The sequence below is a fragment of the Myxine glutinosa genome, chromosome 8 (assembly GCF_964187855.1).
Source record: "Myxine glutinosa chromosome 8, kmMyxGlut1.1, whole genome shotgun sequence".
In the NCBI taxonomy this organism is placed as follows: Eukaryota; Metazoa; Chordata; class Myxini; order Myxiniformes; family Myxinidae; genus Myxine; species Myxine glutinosa.
In genome coordinates this window covers 23,461,249-23,477,961 of record NC_136268.1, presented here as the reverse complement: position 1 = coordinate 23,477,961, position 16,713 = coordinate 23,461,249, and the positions used below count along the sequence as shown (strand labels likewise).

Below are 16,713 nucleotides of genomic sequence, written 5' to 3'. Positions count from 1 at the left end.
TGAGGTACCTCCACATGCAGACTCAAAACAGACAGGGGAATGATTAAAGAAAATAAAATAAAATCCCCTCTTTCTGCCGGCACTCATCTTTGGTCTCGACGAGCACTTTGGTGGGGTCGGTCGACGAGAGGACCGCACGTCGAAGTGCCCAAACAATGGCGCCGGTCAATCGCGCGAGCGCACCGAGCCGTGCAGCAGGCAGCCAAACGTCTCCCGCTCAATCCCGGGCCAGCCAGCAGAACACGGTCCCCAGCTCCCCCGAAGAGCACCGAGTCAAACAACACCCGCTCCTTCAACGGGGCGAAGGCTCTACAAAGCTCCGAAATGTTCTCTTCCCAGGCGCACACGAGAAAAGTGACCGCCTGCCACGAAGCCAGCACGAGAGAGAGAGACTCTTCCTCCTCCATTCTCAAAGTCTCTCGATGGTGTCACCCTGACCAATCCTGAAACTCGGGAAGTGGCCTCACGGCCCCATTCTTTCTAGAGGCAGGGCTTAGTTGCCGAAGAAGATTCCTTCGAGGTGAGGTTTATTTGTCAATCGTAATGTTCGGATCCTGTCGGCGGTGGTGGGGCAGGGGTTTAGCCTGATCGGGAAAGTTCGGGTTTCTGTCAGCATTTATGCCGGTAGTAGTTGTTGTTGTTGGTTAACGATGTTGGTTTTTATGGCCGTTATAATTGGTAACGATGTCGGCTTGTTATAATTGTAAGAATATAGGGGAAACCACAGGAGGCAATCACATACTGGGGAGATTAATCTTAAACCCTATAACTAATTAGCATGTCTTCACCCCCCGTGTGATGAACACATAAACAACCTTAATCTCACAGTTTTTCTACTTACATACATCGAGATGGGCTTCCTACTCGGCCACGGTCCATGCTATTACTATACAATCCTACCTGTTCGATGGTATGTCATCCCCTACTGCCACAAACGTAACAATATGAACTTGTATTGTTGGGTAATTATGAAGGATTTCATATTATTAAATCAAAGGGAGGCACAAAGCACCCTCCATTTATATAAGGGATCATTTCTCTGTATGCAGCTTTTACATGTGGACTACTGAAAATACGTTTCTCGGCTTCTACTGGACGAAATTGGCTGAAAGTTTCAGGAGTAAATGCTTTGTACATCGAGGTAATATGTTCCAAATTTCAGCAACGTCTGTTTCTGCATTCTTGAGTTATATTTAGAAAACACTCAAAATCACGTTGGTGTCTGTCCGTCTGTCCGCCCAAAATGTGTTGGCGCTCATATCTCAAGGACTATACATTGAAACTAGCTGAAAATTCGAATACACATCGGCCAATTGGTCTAGGTAATGGCTTTCGAAACAAATTCCACCTAAGTGCAATAGTTTTTGCTTTAAAATGAAATATATATATATAAAAATATATATACACAAATAAATATATAAAAATATAGACACTTTTTAACTCTTCAAAATATTATTATACAAATCTAACATGCTGACCCAGTGGCAGGAATTTTTTTCCACCTTACTTTTTCAAGTCTTTTATATCATCTTGAATAATGAGCAAATAAACATATTGTACAATGAGCAAATGCATTTTGTTCGTACTTAAAACGTAATTATTCTTAAATCTGAATTTCAGCATCATTATGAGTATTGTAGTACATCAAATTGCTTATTGTATGGAAATCAAGGGAGGCACGGAGCGCCCCTTCCTTTTTTTGGGACGGTTTCTCTGTATGCAACTTTAACATACACAACAACAACAACAGGCATTTTAAGGCCATTTTCCCTGCAAGAGCGGGGGTTAGCCTTGCGGTCCCCATGACAATCTTCTCCAAATTGTCATGGTTCTATTTTTGAGGCAATGTTTTTAACATGAGGACATGACATCATGCAACTTTAACATGAGGACTGAAAATTCGTTTCTTGGCTTCTACTGGTATATATATATATATATATATTGTTACGGACACGGCTTAGATGTTATTTACCGAGCGGTGGTATTGCCGCGACCTAACAGTTGCCCCGATTCTTTCCCAACTCACCCGATTCCACCCGACGTTGACCAAATCGCGCTATGCTAAATCAATGAAGGAAAAGACACACGGCTGGGATTCAAATGACACGACACCAGGGATACGGTTCTCAAGACCTCCGGAGGAGATTATATTAGGGCGGAAGGTCAGATTACAGGGATGAGAGGTACAGCATAGTAAGATAGGCACTTAATTACGGTCTTATATTAACCCCAACAGACGACAGATAAACGGGACAAAAGGCTGACTCACACGGGGATTGATGGCAAGGAAAGCGGGTATCGATGGCTCAAGGTGCACTCTTGGCTCAAGGACAGGGTACTGTACGGTCCAGTAGATGCAGGGAGGTCACAGCGCTCGGAGGTCACGACTGGTACTTCCTCTTCAAGCTCGGGGCGCATCTCTCGTCACGTCCGGTACGTGGCCGCGTATATCCGGCGGGGAGTGACACGCCCTCGGCTCGTTAGCTCCGCCCCAGATGGAATCGGCACGTTGCTTCTCATTCGGTGCGTGCTGGGGGGGGGGGGTTACCGGCTCCGCCCTTGACGAGGGGCTGACAAGGAGCCCCATCGTGGTAACCCCGTCGGAGCGCATCGTCAATGGCGGCTAACCGAGCCGGTGTGAGGACGCACACTCCTCCGCGCAGCGCCGTTGTTGTAGTTGTTGTTGTAATTGTTGTTGTAGTTGTAGTTGTTGTTGTTGTTGTTGTTGTTTGGGGAAGAAGACGGGAGGAGGCATGGGAAGGTCCTAAACTCACTACTGGTGCCATATAATCACATTCTGGTGCAACGAAGAGTCGGAATTAATGGAAACGAGTCCTTAACTGACATAGACTAAGAATAACTAGCAAGATGTCCGAAAGTTGTCTACGTGAGATGCGGTGGACCTGGGCACGACATTTAATGGGGGAAAAAGGGGAAGGTCGGTTCTACAGAGTGTTGTTTACAGACAATGGGACTAGGGAATGGGGGATTGGGGATAGTTGGGGAGTATTGGGGAAATAGGGGAATATTTACAAGCGGATATGGAGGCCAAATTCCATATTCGCAACATTGCACCCTTCTCTACCCTCGGGGCGTCCCGACCCGATAAATTTTTACCTAGTTTAGTGTGGCACTCAGATGTAGTTCCCACTACTATTAACTCTACCCTGAGTGCGACAGTTTTACAGATATTCACAAATGAGTAAATATGTCCCCCTGCGACGTTGCACCCTTCTCCTCTCAGAAACACACCCACAGGATAACCGAATCCGGAAAGAATTCGCAAACTAAACATACAGCCGGTAGGGAGCATTATTTACAAGACTACGCTGCTATTTACACTACGATCCAGGACCTGTTTCTGGAGGAACACATGCAGATGTTATGCATAGAGAGAGCACGCATGCCAGCATCGATACACCAACCCACGAGTGCTCTGTGGCCTACGGCCTTTAATAACGTGCAGAGCACCCTTTCCAAACACCAAAAGCACCACCCCATCACACAGTGAGCACCATCCGGTGCACCGATAAAGTGTTTAGAAATCACCGGTGGTGTCGCAGCCGGCCGATGTTCTGCCGCTGGTCTTGCCTTCGTGTGGTGCACTTGGCCTTCTTGCCTCTTTCAAAAATAAAGAAAGGCGCCAACCGCGTCCATTTCTATATTGTGGCCGTCAGGGGGCCAACTATTAGTGGTTCACCTGTTTGGCATAGGTGCCACGTTGACCCAGAGGTCCATCAATGGGTGGTGCTTGGCCGCATAAGAACTGCGGTCCATTGTGGGTGGCCACAAACATTGCGGTCCATATGGTGTATCGATCCAAGCAGCAAGCAGCGAAAGTGCAGGCCCACAACTGCGTAGCCAGCACCTCTCTCTCCTCTCTCTCTACCCCAAAGCCAGATCCTCGGAGGTGGGAGACAAAAGAAGCAGACAAGTGAGTAAGGTGGTAAGGGCGCAAAAGTGCACGCAACACAAGGTAATGCACACTAGGGGCACATGGGAACCAGGTGAGACAGGTACGTTCCTACCGTACGCTCCCCCCCCCCACCAGGTAACCTACATGGCCCCTCCCTTACCCCTTACTGTATCCACAAAACACAACACTACCCATAAACATCTATTTTACCAATCAACAAACGTCCCTACTGTCTTCCCCGTTCCTCCCAGAAACCAAATTCGTCTTCTCTCCCTCCTAACCAATCAAATTTGCCATTTTCAACTTTCATCACAATTTGCCATCTCCAACTCAACATCATAATTTGCCATCACCAATTCATCATCAGTCCCTCCTAGGGAGGGAGAGATGGAATCACCCCAATGTCTCATCCACGTCGTGATGCGTCTCACCAATCCACACAGCAATTTCATTTCCTGCAACAAAACAAAGAAAACACAGGTGTGGAGTCATCATCATCACCACAGGCAAGTGGCTGCGTATGGTGCGACAGGTTCATCAATCCTAACTATCTCCTAAATGACTTTAACAACTTTACACTACCCGGGGTCTTTCTCCGGCCAAACCATTGGCCCTCTTACACTATGGGTTCTAAAAACCAATTCCCATTGGCCAAACTGTGGTGCTTTTCAATTTGGGGTCTCACTCCCCCGATTCATCTCCCGGTGCCCTCGCACAATTTCTGGGCCGCGGCGTGTACCTCTCCCAGCGGGTCTACCCACCTGCACACCTCCACCACTGCAGTTGCCTCCGAGCTTACCTGCTCCTTACCCTAACCTAACTACCTGGGGAAGGCCCTCTGGCGCTCTCCCCACTCGGTGCCCTCTCTGGCACTGGGCTGCCCGATCCACACCCGGGATCCTCAGGCACCCACTCACAACTACCGGCTCCCAGAGCCCACCTGCGGCCTCACCTGGCCGACATCCTCACAGTGGTGGAGTGCCCAACCAACTACACACACTAACAGGCTACACGCCCAGCCATTTCCACAACACTAATGCACCCATTCACAACACCATTCTGCAACCGCACCACAAATGCCAATTTCCAACCACAATTTACCTATACCCTCTACCTAACACTTACACTACCCGCCCCGGGTACTCGTGAAAGGGGTCCACTCTTCCCCCATCCACACCTTCGCACCATGCACACCACTCCGTACCACTTACTCCAACTCTCTCCACACACCTGTACTTGCACACCTGTGCTCTCACACCTGGTGCCACCTGCACCCTTCTCTCCCCAAGCGCATTCGCGCTGATCCACAACACTCATTACTCACACACTGCTCCACACACCTGTCCAGTTGCACACCTGTGCAATCACACCTGTTCCATCCTCACACACACGGCATCATCTCAGCTAACTACTCCCTTCTGAAACTTGCGCTTCCCAGTCGTCCCTTTAAACTATTGCGCTCCCACGTCATTATTATCCACACTAATCTACCTGCGTCCCCACTACAGGTATCAGTCACTAACTAAACTTAACGTTACCTAATGTCATCTCTTCTAGATCCCTACAATATAACCTAACCCACCCGGGCTAGTTTTCACTGCCATACACCCCATAAGCTATTGCTCCTTTGCCCCCACATGGGAAGGGTTGGTGGATTTGCCATCCCACGACATCGGGGGTCTCTCACTACCAATTTGGCACATCAAATTTCAACAAATTAAAAATTTGCCAATCCTACTCATCATCTGCCAATCACTACTGCCAATCCTTTGCCAATCATCAAATTTTGTTTTTCCCTAATTTTGGGTCCAAAACACTAACCTCATCACCCAGTCTACTCACTAATGCCTCTCGGTGCGCCAATTCCTGTCCAAAGCCAGGCTTCGTAAAGCCAAGCCATGAATGCGGGTTGTTCTGTGCCAGCGGCTGGATGCGTCCGGCACTCGGTGCAGGGACGGGGGCTTACCCGGGCCGAGATCCCACGCACCATCTCGGCGTGGAGCCATCCAATGGCTCGATCTCGACCTGCCGGAATGCCTCAACAAAAAGTGGTCGCCATGACGACCCTTCTTATCCAGCCGCCCGCTCCGCCTAGTGGAGCACGGACGCGGCCGTTCAAAGCGAGGCCCAGCACGCACCGAGGGCCCGATTCGGCTATAAGTCGTTCTAAACTCTACCCCGTCTAACGTCGATGCTTCACCTGGACGCTTACACCCCGCAGCCCGTTCCTTGCTCACACATCCAGCCGTGCCCATGCTCCTCGTACCTTTCCTTACACACCCAGGTACACCCATTCCACTCACAGCCTTGGTCACACACCTGACCACCGAACACTTTGGCACACATTCGTTGCTCGCACACCTCACCAATACCCCGCTTCGCGCCCCCTCCTCGGTCACCTCCTCTGTGACAATCACAGGTGTGCCCTCATTCGCACACCCAACCACGTGCCTCACCACCAACTCCAGCGTGCATTCCCACTCACGCTCTACCATTCCAGGCGTGCATCCTTCCATCCCAGGTGTACACCCTCGCTCACCTGTCACAACCAACTCACTCCCTTTGTCACTCTCACTACTCTCACCTCCATTCTTGACAACGCACTCACCCTTACTCTTGACAGCGCACTCTTTCCTCATGCACCTGTCCGTCACACACCTTTCTCGCGCACACTCTCCCGTTACACCCTCTGTAACACTCACCACACCGCGCTTCCATGTGCCCCCTCGCACACGCGCTACGACCGACTCATTCTCGCCAGCACCCTCACTCCTTGGCACGCACTTTTTCCTCACACACCCCAGAGTCGGACTTTCTTGCACACCTCCTCTTTCGCACACCAGACCTGTCGCACACTTCACCAACGGCCTCTCACGAACACCCGGGTCCATCTCGACCCCCAAGCTTATTAAATCCCCTGGCGCATCATACGCACGACCATATTGGTCACCACTTACACCGGGTCCTCTTCCTCTTCGCTTCTCCTCCATCACCTGCGAATCCCTCATCCGGTTAATGAGCACATCATCACGATCCAAACACAGACTTTGGACCAATTCTTTTATCTCCTCCTTTATCTCCTTCTTATCCCCTCTCCGTCGCTTCTTAATTTCGCTCACCCCTTCTTCCACTTCCTCTAATTTCTGCTTCACCTCCTTTATTCCCCGGTACGTCTCCTCAAGCTCGTCCTCCAAGGCTACCTTGACCGTTTCCATGTGCGTCCTCACCTGCCGGTCCGTCGTCTCCATTACCTCTATCACCTCGTCCAACCTCGTTGTCAGTCCTTCACGTACCATCTGACATTCCCTCTTCGTCGCTACCAAGTCATCTTTTAGTTCTTTCTGTGTCGCTTTTAACCCTCCTAATACCGCAGTGTTCCTTTGAACCTGCTCCGTTAGTCCTTTTTGTCCCTCCGTCAGCTGCTCCACCTCCTGCGTCAGGTCCTCTATGCCCCCTTGTAACTTTACAGTCCCCTTTCTCACCTCCTTCTCCATGCGCTCCTTACAGTGCCTCACCTCCTCGCGCACTCCTCCGACCTCCTCACTCACACCTCTTCTGATCTCCTCTCCCATCACTTGCATCTCCTGCCCAGATGCCACCCTCATCTGCTCCATTTCCTCCCTGTGAGCATCCAATTTCGTTTCTACCCCCATTCTGACCCCCTCTATCTGCTGCCCCATTTGGTTAACTTCCCTTTCCGCTTGGTCCCTCATGTCCCTCAATTTGCCTTCCATACTGTTTTCTAACCCCTCTAACCCATTTTTCACTCCCTCTATCTGATTCTCCTGGGCAGCCATTCTATTTTCTACCCCCGTTAACCCCTCCTGTATTTCCCCTAATCTATTGTCCAATTTCCCAAATTTCTCGTCTAATCCCTTAAAATTATTGTCTAATCCCTTAAGATTATTGTCTAATCCCTCACCAGTACCCCTCGCTTCGTCCCTCATTACCCCCATTTGGTTTCCCATTACCCCCAATTGCTCACTCTGAGCCCTCGCTTCGTCCCTCATTACCCCCATTTGGCCCTCCAATCGCTCACCCTGAGCATCCATCCGGTTCCCCATTACCCCCATTTGGCCCTCCAATCGCTCACTATTCTGGGCCATAAGGGCCTTTATTTGTATAAAAAAAAGGTTCAAATCCACCAGGGGCGCTGCCACGGTCGCGGGCGTGGACGCCGTGGCCATCTGCGAGGCGCCATTTTGCGCGCCCGCTACTTCGTGCGTGACGGTGCTACTTTGCGAACCTGCTACCCTCACTGCTTCGCTCTCCTCGCGTCCCTCAATTTGGTCCTGGACCGACCCTGCCTCACTCTCCACTACCGGACCCCAGCTGTCTTGGTCTGCCATAGCGCGACTTTCAAAATTCGGGTTTTTATTTTCGTATCACAAAATCAAATTTCGCCGTTATAATTTCGCGCGGGAAACGCGCTCCGAATCGATTCTACTACAAATTTGGGCCTAATAAATTTAGTCCCGGGTTCGAATTCCACTCCTCGACACCAATTGTTACAGACGCGGCTTAGATGTTATTTACCGAGCGGTTTGGTATGACCACGTCTGCACAAGTTACCCGATTATACCCGAACGTTGACTAATCGCGCTATGCTAAATCAATGAAGGAAAAGACACACGGCTGGGATTCAAATGACACGACACCAGGGATACGGTTCTCAAGACCTCCGGAGGAGATTATATTAGGGCGGAAGGTCAGATTACAGGGATGAGAGGTACAGCATAGTAAGATAGGCACTTAATTACGGTCTTATATTAACCCCAACAGACGACAGATAAACGGGACAAAAGGCTGACTCACACGGGGATTGATGGCAAGGAAAGCGGGTATCGATGGCTCAAGGTGCACTCTTGGCTCAAGGAAAGGGTACTGTACGGTCCAGTAGATGCAGGGAGGTCACAGCGCTCGGAGGTCACGACTGGTACTTCCTCTTCAAGCTCGGGGCGCATCTCTCGTCACGTCCGGTACGTGGCCGCGTATATCCGGCGGGGAGTGACACGCCCTCGGCTCGTTAGCTCCGCCCCAGATGGAATCGGCACGTTGCTTCTCATTGGGTGCGTGCTGGGGGGGGGGGGTTACCGGCTCCGCCCTTGACGAGGGGCTGACAAGGAGCCCCTTCGTGGTAACCCCGTCGGAGCGCATCGTCAATGGCGGCTAACCGAGCCGGTGTGAGGACGCACACTCCTCCGCGCAGCGCCGTTGTTGTAGTTGTTGTTGTAATTGTTGTTGTAGTTGTAGTTGTTGTTGTTGTTGTTGTTGTTTGGGGAAGAAGACGGGAGGAGGCATGGGAAGGTCCTAAACTCACTACTGGTGCCATATAATCACATTCTGGTGCAACGAAGAGTCGGAATTAATGGAAACGAGTCCTTAACTGACATAGACTAAGAATAACTAGCAAGATGTCCGAAAGTTGTCTACGTGAGATGCGGTGGACCTGGGCACGACATTTAATGGGGGAAAAAGGGGAAGGTCGGTTCTACAGAGTGTTGTTTACAGACAATGGGACTAGGGAATGGGGGATTGGGGATAGTTGGGGAGTATTGGGGAAATAGGGGAATATTTACAAGCGGATATGGAGGCCAAATTCCATATTCGCAACAATATATATATACAGACTTGGCATTTAATATGGAATATTTTTTTTGTGGGGCTGAACTTACTTTTCAAGATGACTTGGAACCAAAAGTTCATTGGAATTATGTTGAAATTATTCTAGATTTTGTTAATGTGACCTTTAAAAGAAACAAAAACCACATTTGACATTTCGAAGCAAATAAATTGATCCTTGAAAGTGATGTAAACTGATATCGAACTCAATTCACGGACAGTACTGTGTTAAACTTCTGTGCGTTTTCCAGAAGGATCTCTTTATTTTGCACATTAGCCAAAACATTTTTTAACAAAAACAAAAGTTAAATTACGACTGGGATTACGGACAGTAAAATTACAGTTCAGTACTTCGTGTAACCCCCACGAACATTCAGGAGAGCATGTACACGTTGAGGCATGCTGTTCACGAGATTTTCCAAGGTTTGGACAGGAATCGCTTGCCATGCAGTGACAATAGCCTGCTGCAATTCACGCAAAGAGGCAGGCTGCTGGTCCAAGTTGTCGATTTGACGTGTTAATTCTGCCCACAAGTTCTCTATCGGATTCATATCCGGGGACATGGCAGGCCACTCCATATGCTCTACACCACGGTCAGCAAGAAAGTGCTGGATCATGCGAGCACGATGAGGCCGTGCATTGTCATCTTGGAAGACAAAGTTTCCTCGAAAGGCCGCACAAACAAATGGAAGCAATGTTTCTTCCAGAATGGCCCTGTGCTTGAACTGGTTCAGGTTTCCATTCAGAACAACCAGGTCAGTTTTGCCCCCTGCATGAAAAGCAGCCCAAACGGTCACCCCACCACCTCCAGCTTGGACTCTTGGCACTATACAATCTTCGTTGTAGGCTTCATGCACTTGTCTGCGCACTCGGACGCGGCCATCTTGACGATAGACCAGAAATCTAGATTCGTCACTGAAGATCACGTGATTCCAGTGTCCTGGCTGCCATTGACGGTGCTCTCTGGCCCACTGCAATCGGCGCTGGCGGTGTTGTCTGGTCAGACGTGACTTTCTCAGGGGACGCCTGGCACGATAGCCTGCTTGAACCAGTCGTTGGTCGACTAGCCTTCTGAATACAGGCACATTTGTCAGTTGCTGCCACTCAGCCCTGAGCCGATTAGCTGACTTGGTACGGCCATTGCGGACTAACCGGTGCAGCTGGCGATCATCCCTGCTTGTGGTTCTGCGGGGATGTCCTGGCCTCGGTATTGGAGTAGGGACACCCCTCTGAGCATTTCGTTTCAGGATCTTTGACACCTGACCTTGAGTGATGCCATACTGCCAAGCAATAGCACGCTGTTTCATGCCGGAATTTCGTAAAGCCACCACTAAATGACAAACAGCATTGTCGAGTTGACGGACCATCTCCAGGGGAAGCGGCAATAACTTTTGTAGACGTGCAGCAGTTGTTTTCCACTAATACAGAACGCAACAACCCTTATATACCCGATTGTGAAGCCAATCGTCAAATGTACCTGTCTGTACGTTTTGTCACACCACCTGTGATATAAACCTGTTATTGACTTCTTGCTGCGACAGACAATCAGTGACATGGTTCTTTTAACAAAGAAATCACCGAAGCGTAAAAGAAACTCACCAGATTGATATACCGAGTTCAGAAAGTAAACCCGTCAAGAAAAAATATATATTCCATATTAAATGCCAAGTCTGTATATATATATATATATATATATATATATATATATATATACATAATAAACACACTTTATACCCATTTAAAATATATTTTACGGCGTAGTCCATAGAGCAAAGCCGTCTAGAACAGTGTTTGTCTGGCCGTATGTCCCCTCAAACGTATACCAATCAGAGCTGAGGATCTGGTCACATGTCAGGGTGATGATGTGATAGGGTGATGATTACGTATGTTGTCATTACGGCGGTACGGCGCCTGACTCTCCACACTCTGCCATTTTAATTCCAATTTCGTTCAGGCCGAACATATTGTCGAACCTGTCATATATCACAATCGCCATGCTCTACCTTTACGTTTTTCATTCAGTGTAAAACACAAACAAACCGATTGTTAAAATGACCATCAAATATCGAAAGCATAGGCATTACAGGTCTTCCAACAAAATGGCCTTAGGCTTTATGTCTCACCTTCGGACCGCTTCGGACAAATTAAGCCCAGGTTTCTTAATACAGTAGTGTATCATTTCAGTAGTATCGTTTTCGTAATAATAATAATAATAATATAGTAAATATAACCACAACACTTTAATCCCAATGTTGGGAAGGGAAAGTTAATGGATTGAAGCGATGTATGGTTCATGAATCGATGATAAGCGGTGTAACCGGCTAACCGCGGGAGAAAGGAATTAGCCTCGGTTTTTTAAATAGTAATATTTTCGTAATAATGATAACGTAACGTTACTATTATAATAAATGTAATCGTAACATTAATCCCATCGTAGTGACTGCAAAGTTACTAGAGGTTAAAATATATCTTCTGTATATTACAGTAGTGGCAGTTTTGTGTCACGCTACGTCATTACGTCTATCTTCAACTGAAGTATCAAACAAGTCTGGCTGCGCCGCTGTTAGACTTTCGGTCTTGTTTTTAAATTCTAACATCCTGGCTCAATGGCCTAATGGATAAAACATCAGGACTCCCAAGCTGGGGATTGTGGGTTCAAATCCTGTCTGCGTTGAATATTTTTCCCCTTACTTTTTCAAGTCTTTTATATCATCTTGAATAAAGTCTTGGACGATGAACAAATGCATTTTGTTCGTATTAAAAATGTATCTTGTGAGAAATGCCAGGGGCATAGAAAAGGCCCTTTTATATGGGATGTGCCATGTGGCAAAGTGTAGAAAAGAAGGGACATTCCATAGCTTATAGAAAATGCCAAACAATACAAAATAAGGGGCATTCAAAAAATCTCGTGTGCATGCTGGACTACCCTTGTGTTCTGAGGAGGAACCAGGTAATGGTCTAGAAAAGTTCATATAAAGGGGCGCCATACATCTGGCAAATAAAATACATTTACTTCTTCATGCAGGTGTATAAATCAAATTGGCGCCCCTTTGTATGTTTCTTTTCAGTTTCCTGTTAAACAGAAGGAGCGAGTTTCAAAAGTTCGCTACGAAAAACGCCACGCTAGCGGCAGGAAGGGCCATGTTATTAACCCAACCCATGTGGGGTATATAAAGTACCGTAGATCTTTGCTCAGTTCTGTAAGTAAAACTTACCTCACGGATGTCTGGATTCCTCCAAATCTCTTAATTGAGTATTATAAACAGCATTAGCGACTATAAAAAGCTAATCATACGTGTTTGTGAGGCCGTTGAGCCGTTGCTCCCACGAAAACGCCATGATAAGCTATTTATAAACGTTGACTCGACGTTTGTTCAAGGAGGAAAAACCCCTTGGAGAGGTGGGATATTAATGGTATTAATATTGTTTGGTAATAATATTAATATTATACTATTAATATTATCATTAGTTTTATTATTAGAAGCGGCCTTGGAAAAACGCCACGATAAAGCTAACTTAACATCGATATACACCTCAACATGCAACCCCATTGACGGCAATGGCAGGGAAAACCTGCTCGGGGGAGAAAATCCCCTTGGGGAGGGGGGCAAATGAATACGCGACAACCTTCATTGTGTAACCCTTAGTCATCCTCCCCCCCCATCCTTCCCCCCCCCCCCCCCCGTTCCCACGCCTCCTCCCCCCAAGCCCTCTCCCTCTCACACATCTCCCTGCTCTTAAATGTTGTGTGCTCTCAAGTGTTTGTGTGCTTCCCCTTCTCTTGTCTTCCGCTCCCTCTTTTTATATATTTTGTTTGTCTGGTTGAATTGTTTGTGAAGTAAATGTCAGCTCTTTCACGAGCCTCGATTCAGTATACAAATCCTGCCAAGTTTGGTTGAGACTGGATCAGTAACGACGGAATGTATCGCGATCAAAAAAATAATCAGACAGACAGACAGATGCCAAATTGCGTATATTGCATTTTGATTTGTGTATTTTGATATATATATTTGGTTATTTGTGTTATTTGATCATTTGTGTATCTATCTATAATTCCAGCAATCTCTGTGTGTCTGTGTGTCTGTGTGTCTGTGTGTCTGTGTGTCTGTGTGTCTGTGACCGCTGTTTCTCGACAACCACGGGTCCGATATACTTGAAACTTGCCAGGTATATTGCTGGGGACCCGAGGATGTGCCTTTTCAAGGTTTTAAATTAATCGGAGAAGTACTTACCGAGCTATGTCCAAAAAACGCTTCAACCAATCAGAGAGCAGCGAGCTATCACGTGTGCCGAACGTGGCGATCAGACTCTGCCTCGGACGGCACATTTGACAGCGTATTCATTTATTTCACGTTGGAAAACTATGTTGCCGTTAAACTATGTTTTAAAACGAATTCAAACTGCGATTAAATTAAAACGATTCATCGTAACTGCGATTTGCGAACTTCCGGACAGTGAAGACTTCACTTCCGGCAGCCAATCACAGAACGCTTTGTTGCGTAGGCGTGGCCGATGTGAGACGAGCGGAGCTGAGCGCGTTACGAGCTGACCGCCATTACGGTACGTAATTCGATTTCTTATGCGCATTATTTCTCCCAATTCAGTCAGAGCGAAGGGCGGAAGCGAAGAGCGTTGTTTTTTTTGTTTACGGGCGTACGGGCGGGGTAGAGCGTACGGGTAGCGTTTTTTTTTTTTTTTTGGCAAGGAACGGGCACCCACGTACGGGCAATGCCCTAGTTTAGATAATTTGTGCAATTTGAATTGTGTAATTTGTGTAATTTTCTAATGTGTAATTTGATATGTGCATTTTGATTTGTGTAGTTTGATATATTTTTTGATAATTTGTGTTATTTGATCATTTGTGTATTTTAATAATTTGTGTATTTTGATAATTTGTGTAATTTGATCATTTGTGCAATTTGATCATTTGTATACGGTATTTTGATAATTTGTGTAATTTGATAATTTGTGTATTTTAATAATTTGTGTGCTGTATTTTGATAATTTGTGTAATTTGATTAATTTGTGTGTTTTGATAATGTGAATTTTGGTAATTTATACAACTTGATAATTTGTGTATTTTGATAATTTGTGTAATTTGATGTGTATTTTGATAATTTGTGTAATTTAATAATTTGTGTAATTTGATGTGTATTTTGATAATTTGTGTGTTTTCTGGTGATTTATTATTATTATTATTAATGGATTGAAATGGTTGATGCAGTAATTACTACCACCACCAAAGGTGGATGGAAGTTATGTTTTTTCACCCCTGTTTGTCTACCAGTCTGTTTGTATGCCTGTGAGCAGGATATCTCAATAAGTTGTGGACAGATTTGGACGAAACTTGGTGGACGGGTTTGGAGTGGGACAAGGACGAATTGATTCGATTTTAGTGAAGTTCTGGATCTGGATATGAGAATTATTTAAAATTTTAAAGTGATTCTTCGCCATTGAGAGATAGGGCCAAAAACGATATATAGCATGATGTCTCAAAAAGCTATGGACAGATTCATACGAAACTTGTTGGATGAGTTGGCTAGGTGAAAACAACAAGCTGATTATATTTTGGTTCAGGTCAGGATGCAAGTTCGGCCTATCAGTGGGATATGAAACGTAAAATGTTCATCCTGGCGGAGGTATGCACTCCACCAAGTGGTTCTAGTTATTGTTGCTATGGGACTTATAATTTAGTACATGCAGGATTAGTACTCATGGAAGAGCTAGTGCACTGAAGGGCTCAGGATGCAACAGGACAAAATGAACAGTAGAGAGGGTGGGGGGGGGGGGGGGGGGCGAAACCAACAGCAGAGCCGAAGGTCAAGACAGAGGGAGGCGGACAAACAGTTGGTGTGGAGAAGAATGGTGGTCGGAGAGGATGCATGGTGTGGACACTTTGGATACAGAAGGAAACTCTCAGGAGGGAAAACTGGAAATTTTGGAGGAGGGCTTGGGGTGGGGTGAGGGATTGGGGTGGTGGTTATAAGGGTAAACAAAAATCAAGGGTTTAGATTGGGGATGATCTGAGATGGTGTTGGACAGCTGTCTTGAAGACCTGGAGGGAAGGATGAGATTGAAGAGAATGCAAAAGTTGGTTCCACGGGTGGAAAAAAGAGGAATAAATGAGTAGAGGTGAGCAGAGAACCTGGATTTTGGGAATTTCATAACTTTGTGATCTTTTCCTAGCCTAGTTGATCCAAGTTGATCTTTTCCACACATTTACCCCTCCTCCAACCCAAGCTCCTGGCAAATAAGTCACTGTTTTTTTCCCCTGTCTTCTCTTCTGTTCATCCATCCCCTCGCTCATTGCATCTACTTGTGCCACTACTCCATTTTCGTTCTTCCATAAGCCTATATCTATTTGGAGCCATATGCATCTATGTGAGAATGCCTAAATGAAACCACTTTAACTATGCACGGCGTAGGCCTCATCCTAACTCTGATGTATGCATCGAGACCGCTCCTCGGCTGATGCCAAAACGCATATTGTTCGACCTTTAGTTGTTGTTAACAAAGGTGTTTGATGCTTCTCACACAAAAGTTGTGGAGCTTCAGGCTCCTTGACAAGCATGTTAGCTAAATAACTTTATGATGCCCCAACCCACCCCCTGCCTCACTTCTGTAAAATGTAAATGACCACAACTTCCCTACAAAAGATTGGTGTACTCCACAGTGCAATTAATAAGTAGTGGGGTGCACCAACACGGGTTTATTATCACATTGCTTAAAAGGACTGTGAAGAAGGTTAAGAGCTACATGATAGTACTTCATCATGCTCACCTGTTGGTAGGACTGTGGACCTAGGATACCACAATGTAGACTATTATGAGGCAGCAGAGAGCCATTGTACAGGCGACAGCCATCTTGCTCTCGTGGCAAGACGGTATTGAGCACGCGGCAGCCACGATACTCCACCGTGATCTCCAGTTCACTTCCTGTGGGATTACTGGCTGTGAGATTGGTGCCCAAGGTGCTGGGATGTACCAAAACTAGAACTTGGATTTAATTACCTCTGTCACCGAAGGTAGACAGAGGTTTTGTTTTCACCCCTGTCTGTAATGCCTGTGAGCAGGATATTTCAAAACGTTATGGACGGATTCAGATGAAACTTGGTGGACAGGTTGGATGTATGACAAGGCCGAATGGATGAGATGTCGGTGAAGATCTGTATCTGG

General features: G+C 46.7%; 1 protein-coding gene across 3 annotated transcripts in view; it reads right to left on the bottom strand.

Moving 5' to 3' along the window:
* LOC137432291 (interferon regulatory factor 5) overlaps positions 1-16,713 on the bottom strand; it is a 55,197-nt gene that overhangs the window by 14,524 nt on the left and 23,960 nt on the right. For all 3 annotated transcript variants that reach the window (XM_068124102.2, XM_078783001.1, XM_078783000.1), the window contains one exon: positions 16,319-16,473. In XM_068124102.2, coding sequence (XP_067980203.1) covers positions 16,319-16,473 — 155 coding nt within the window. The remainder of the gene's footprint in view (positions 1-16,318; positions 16,474-16,713) is intronic.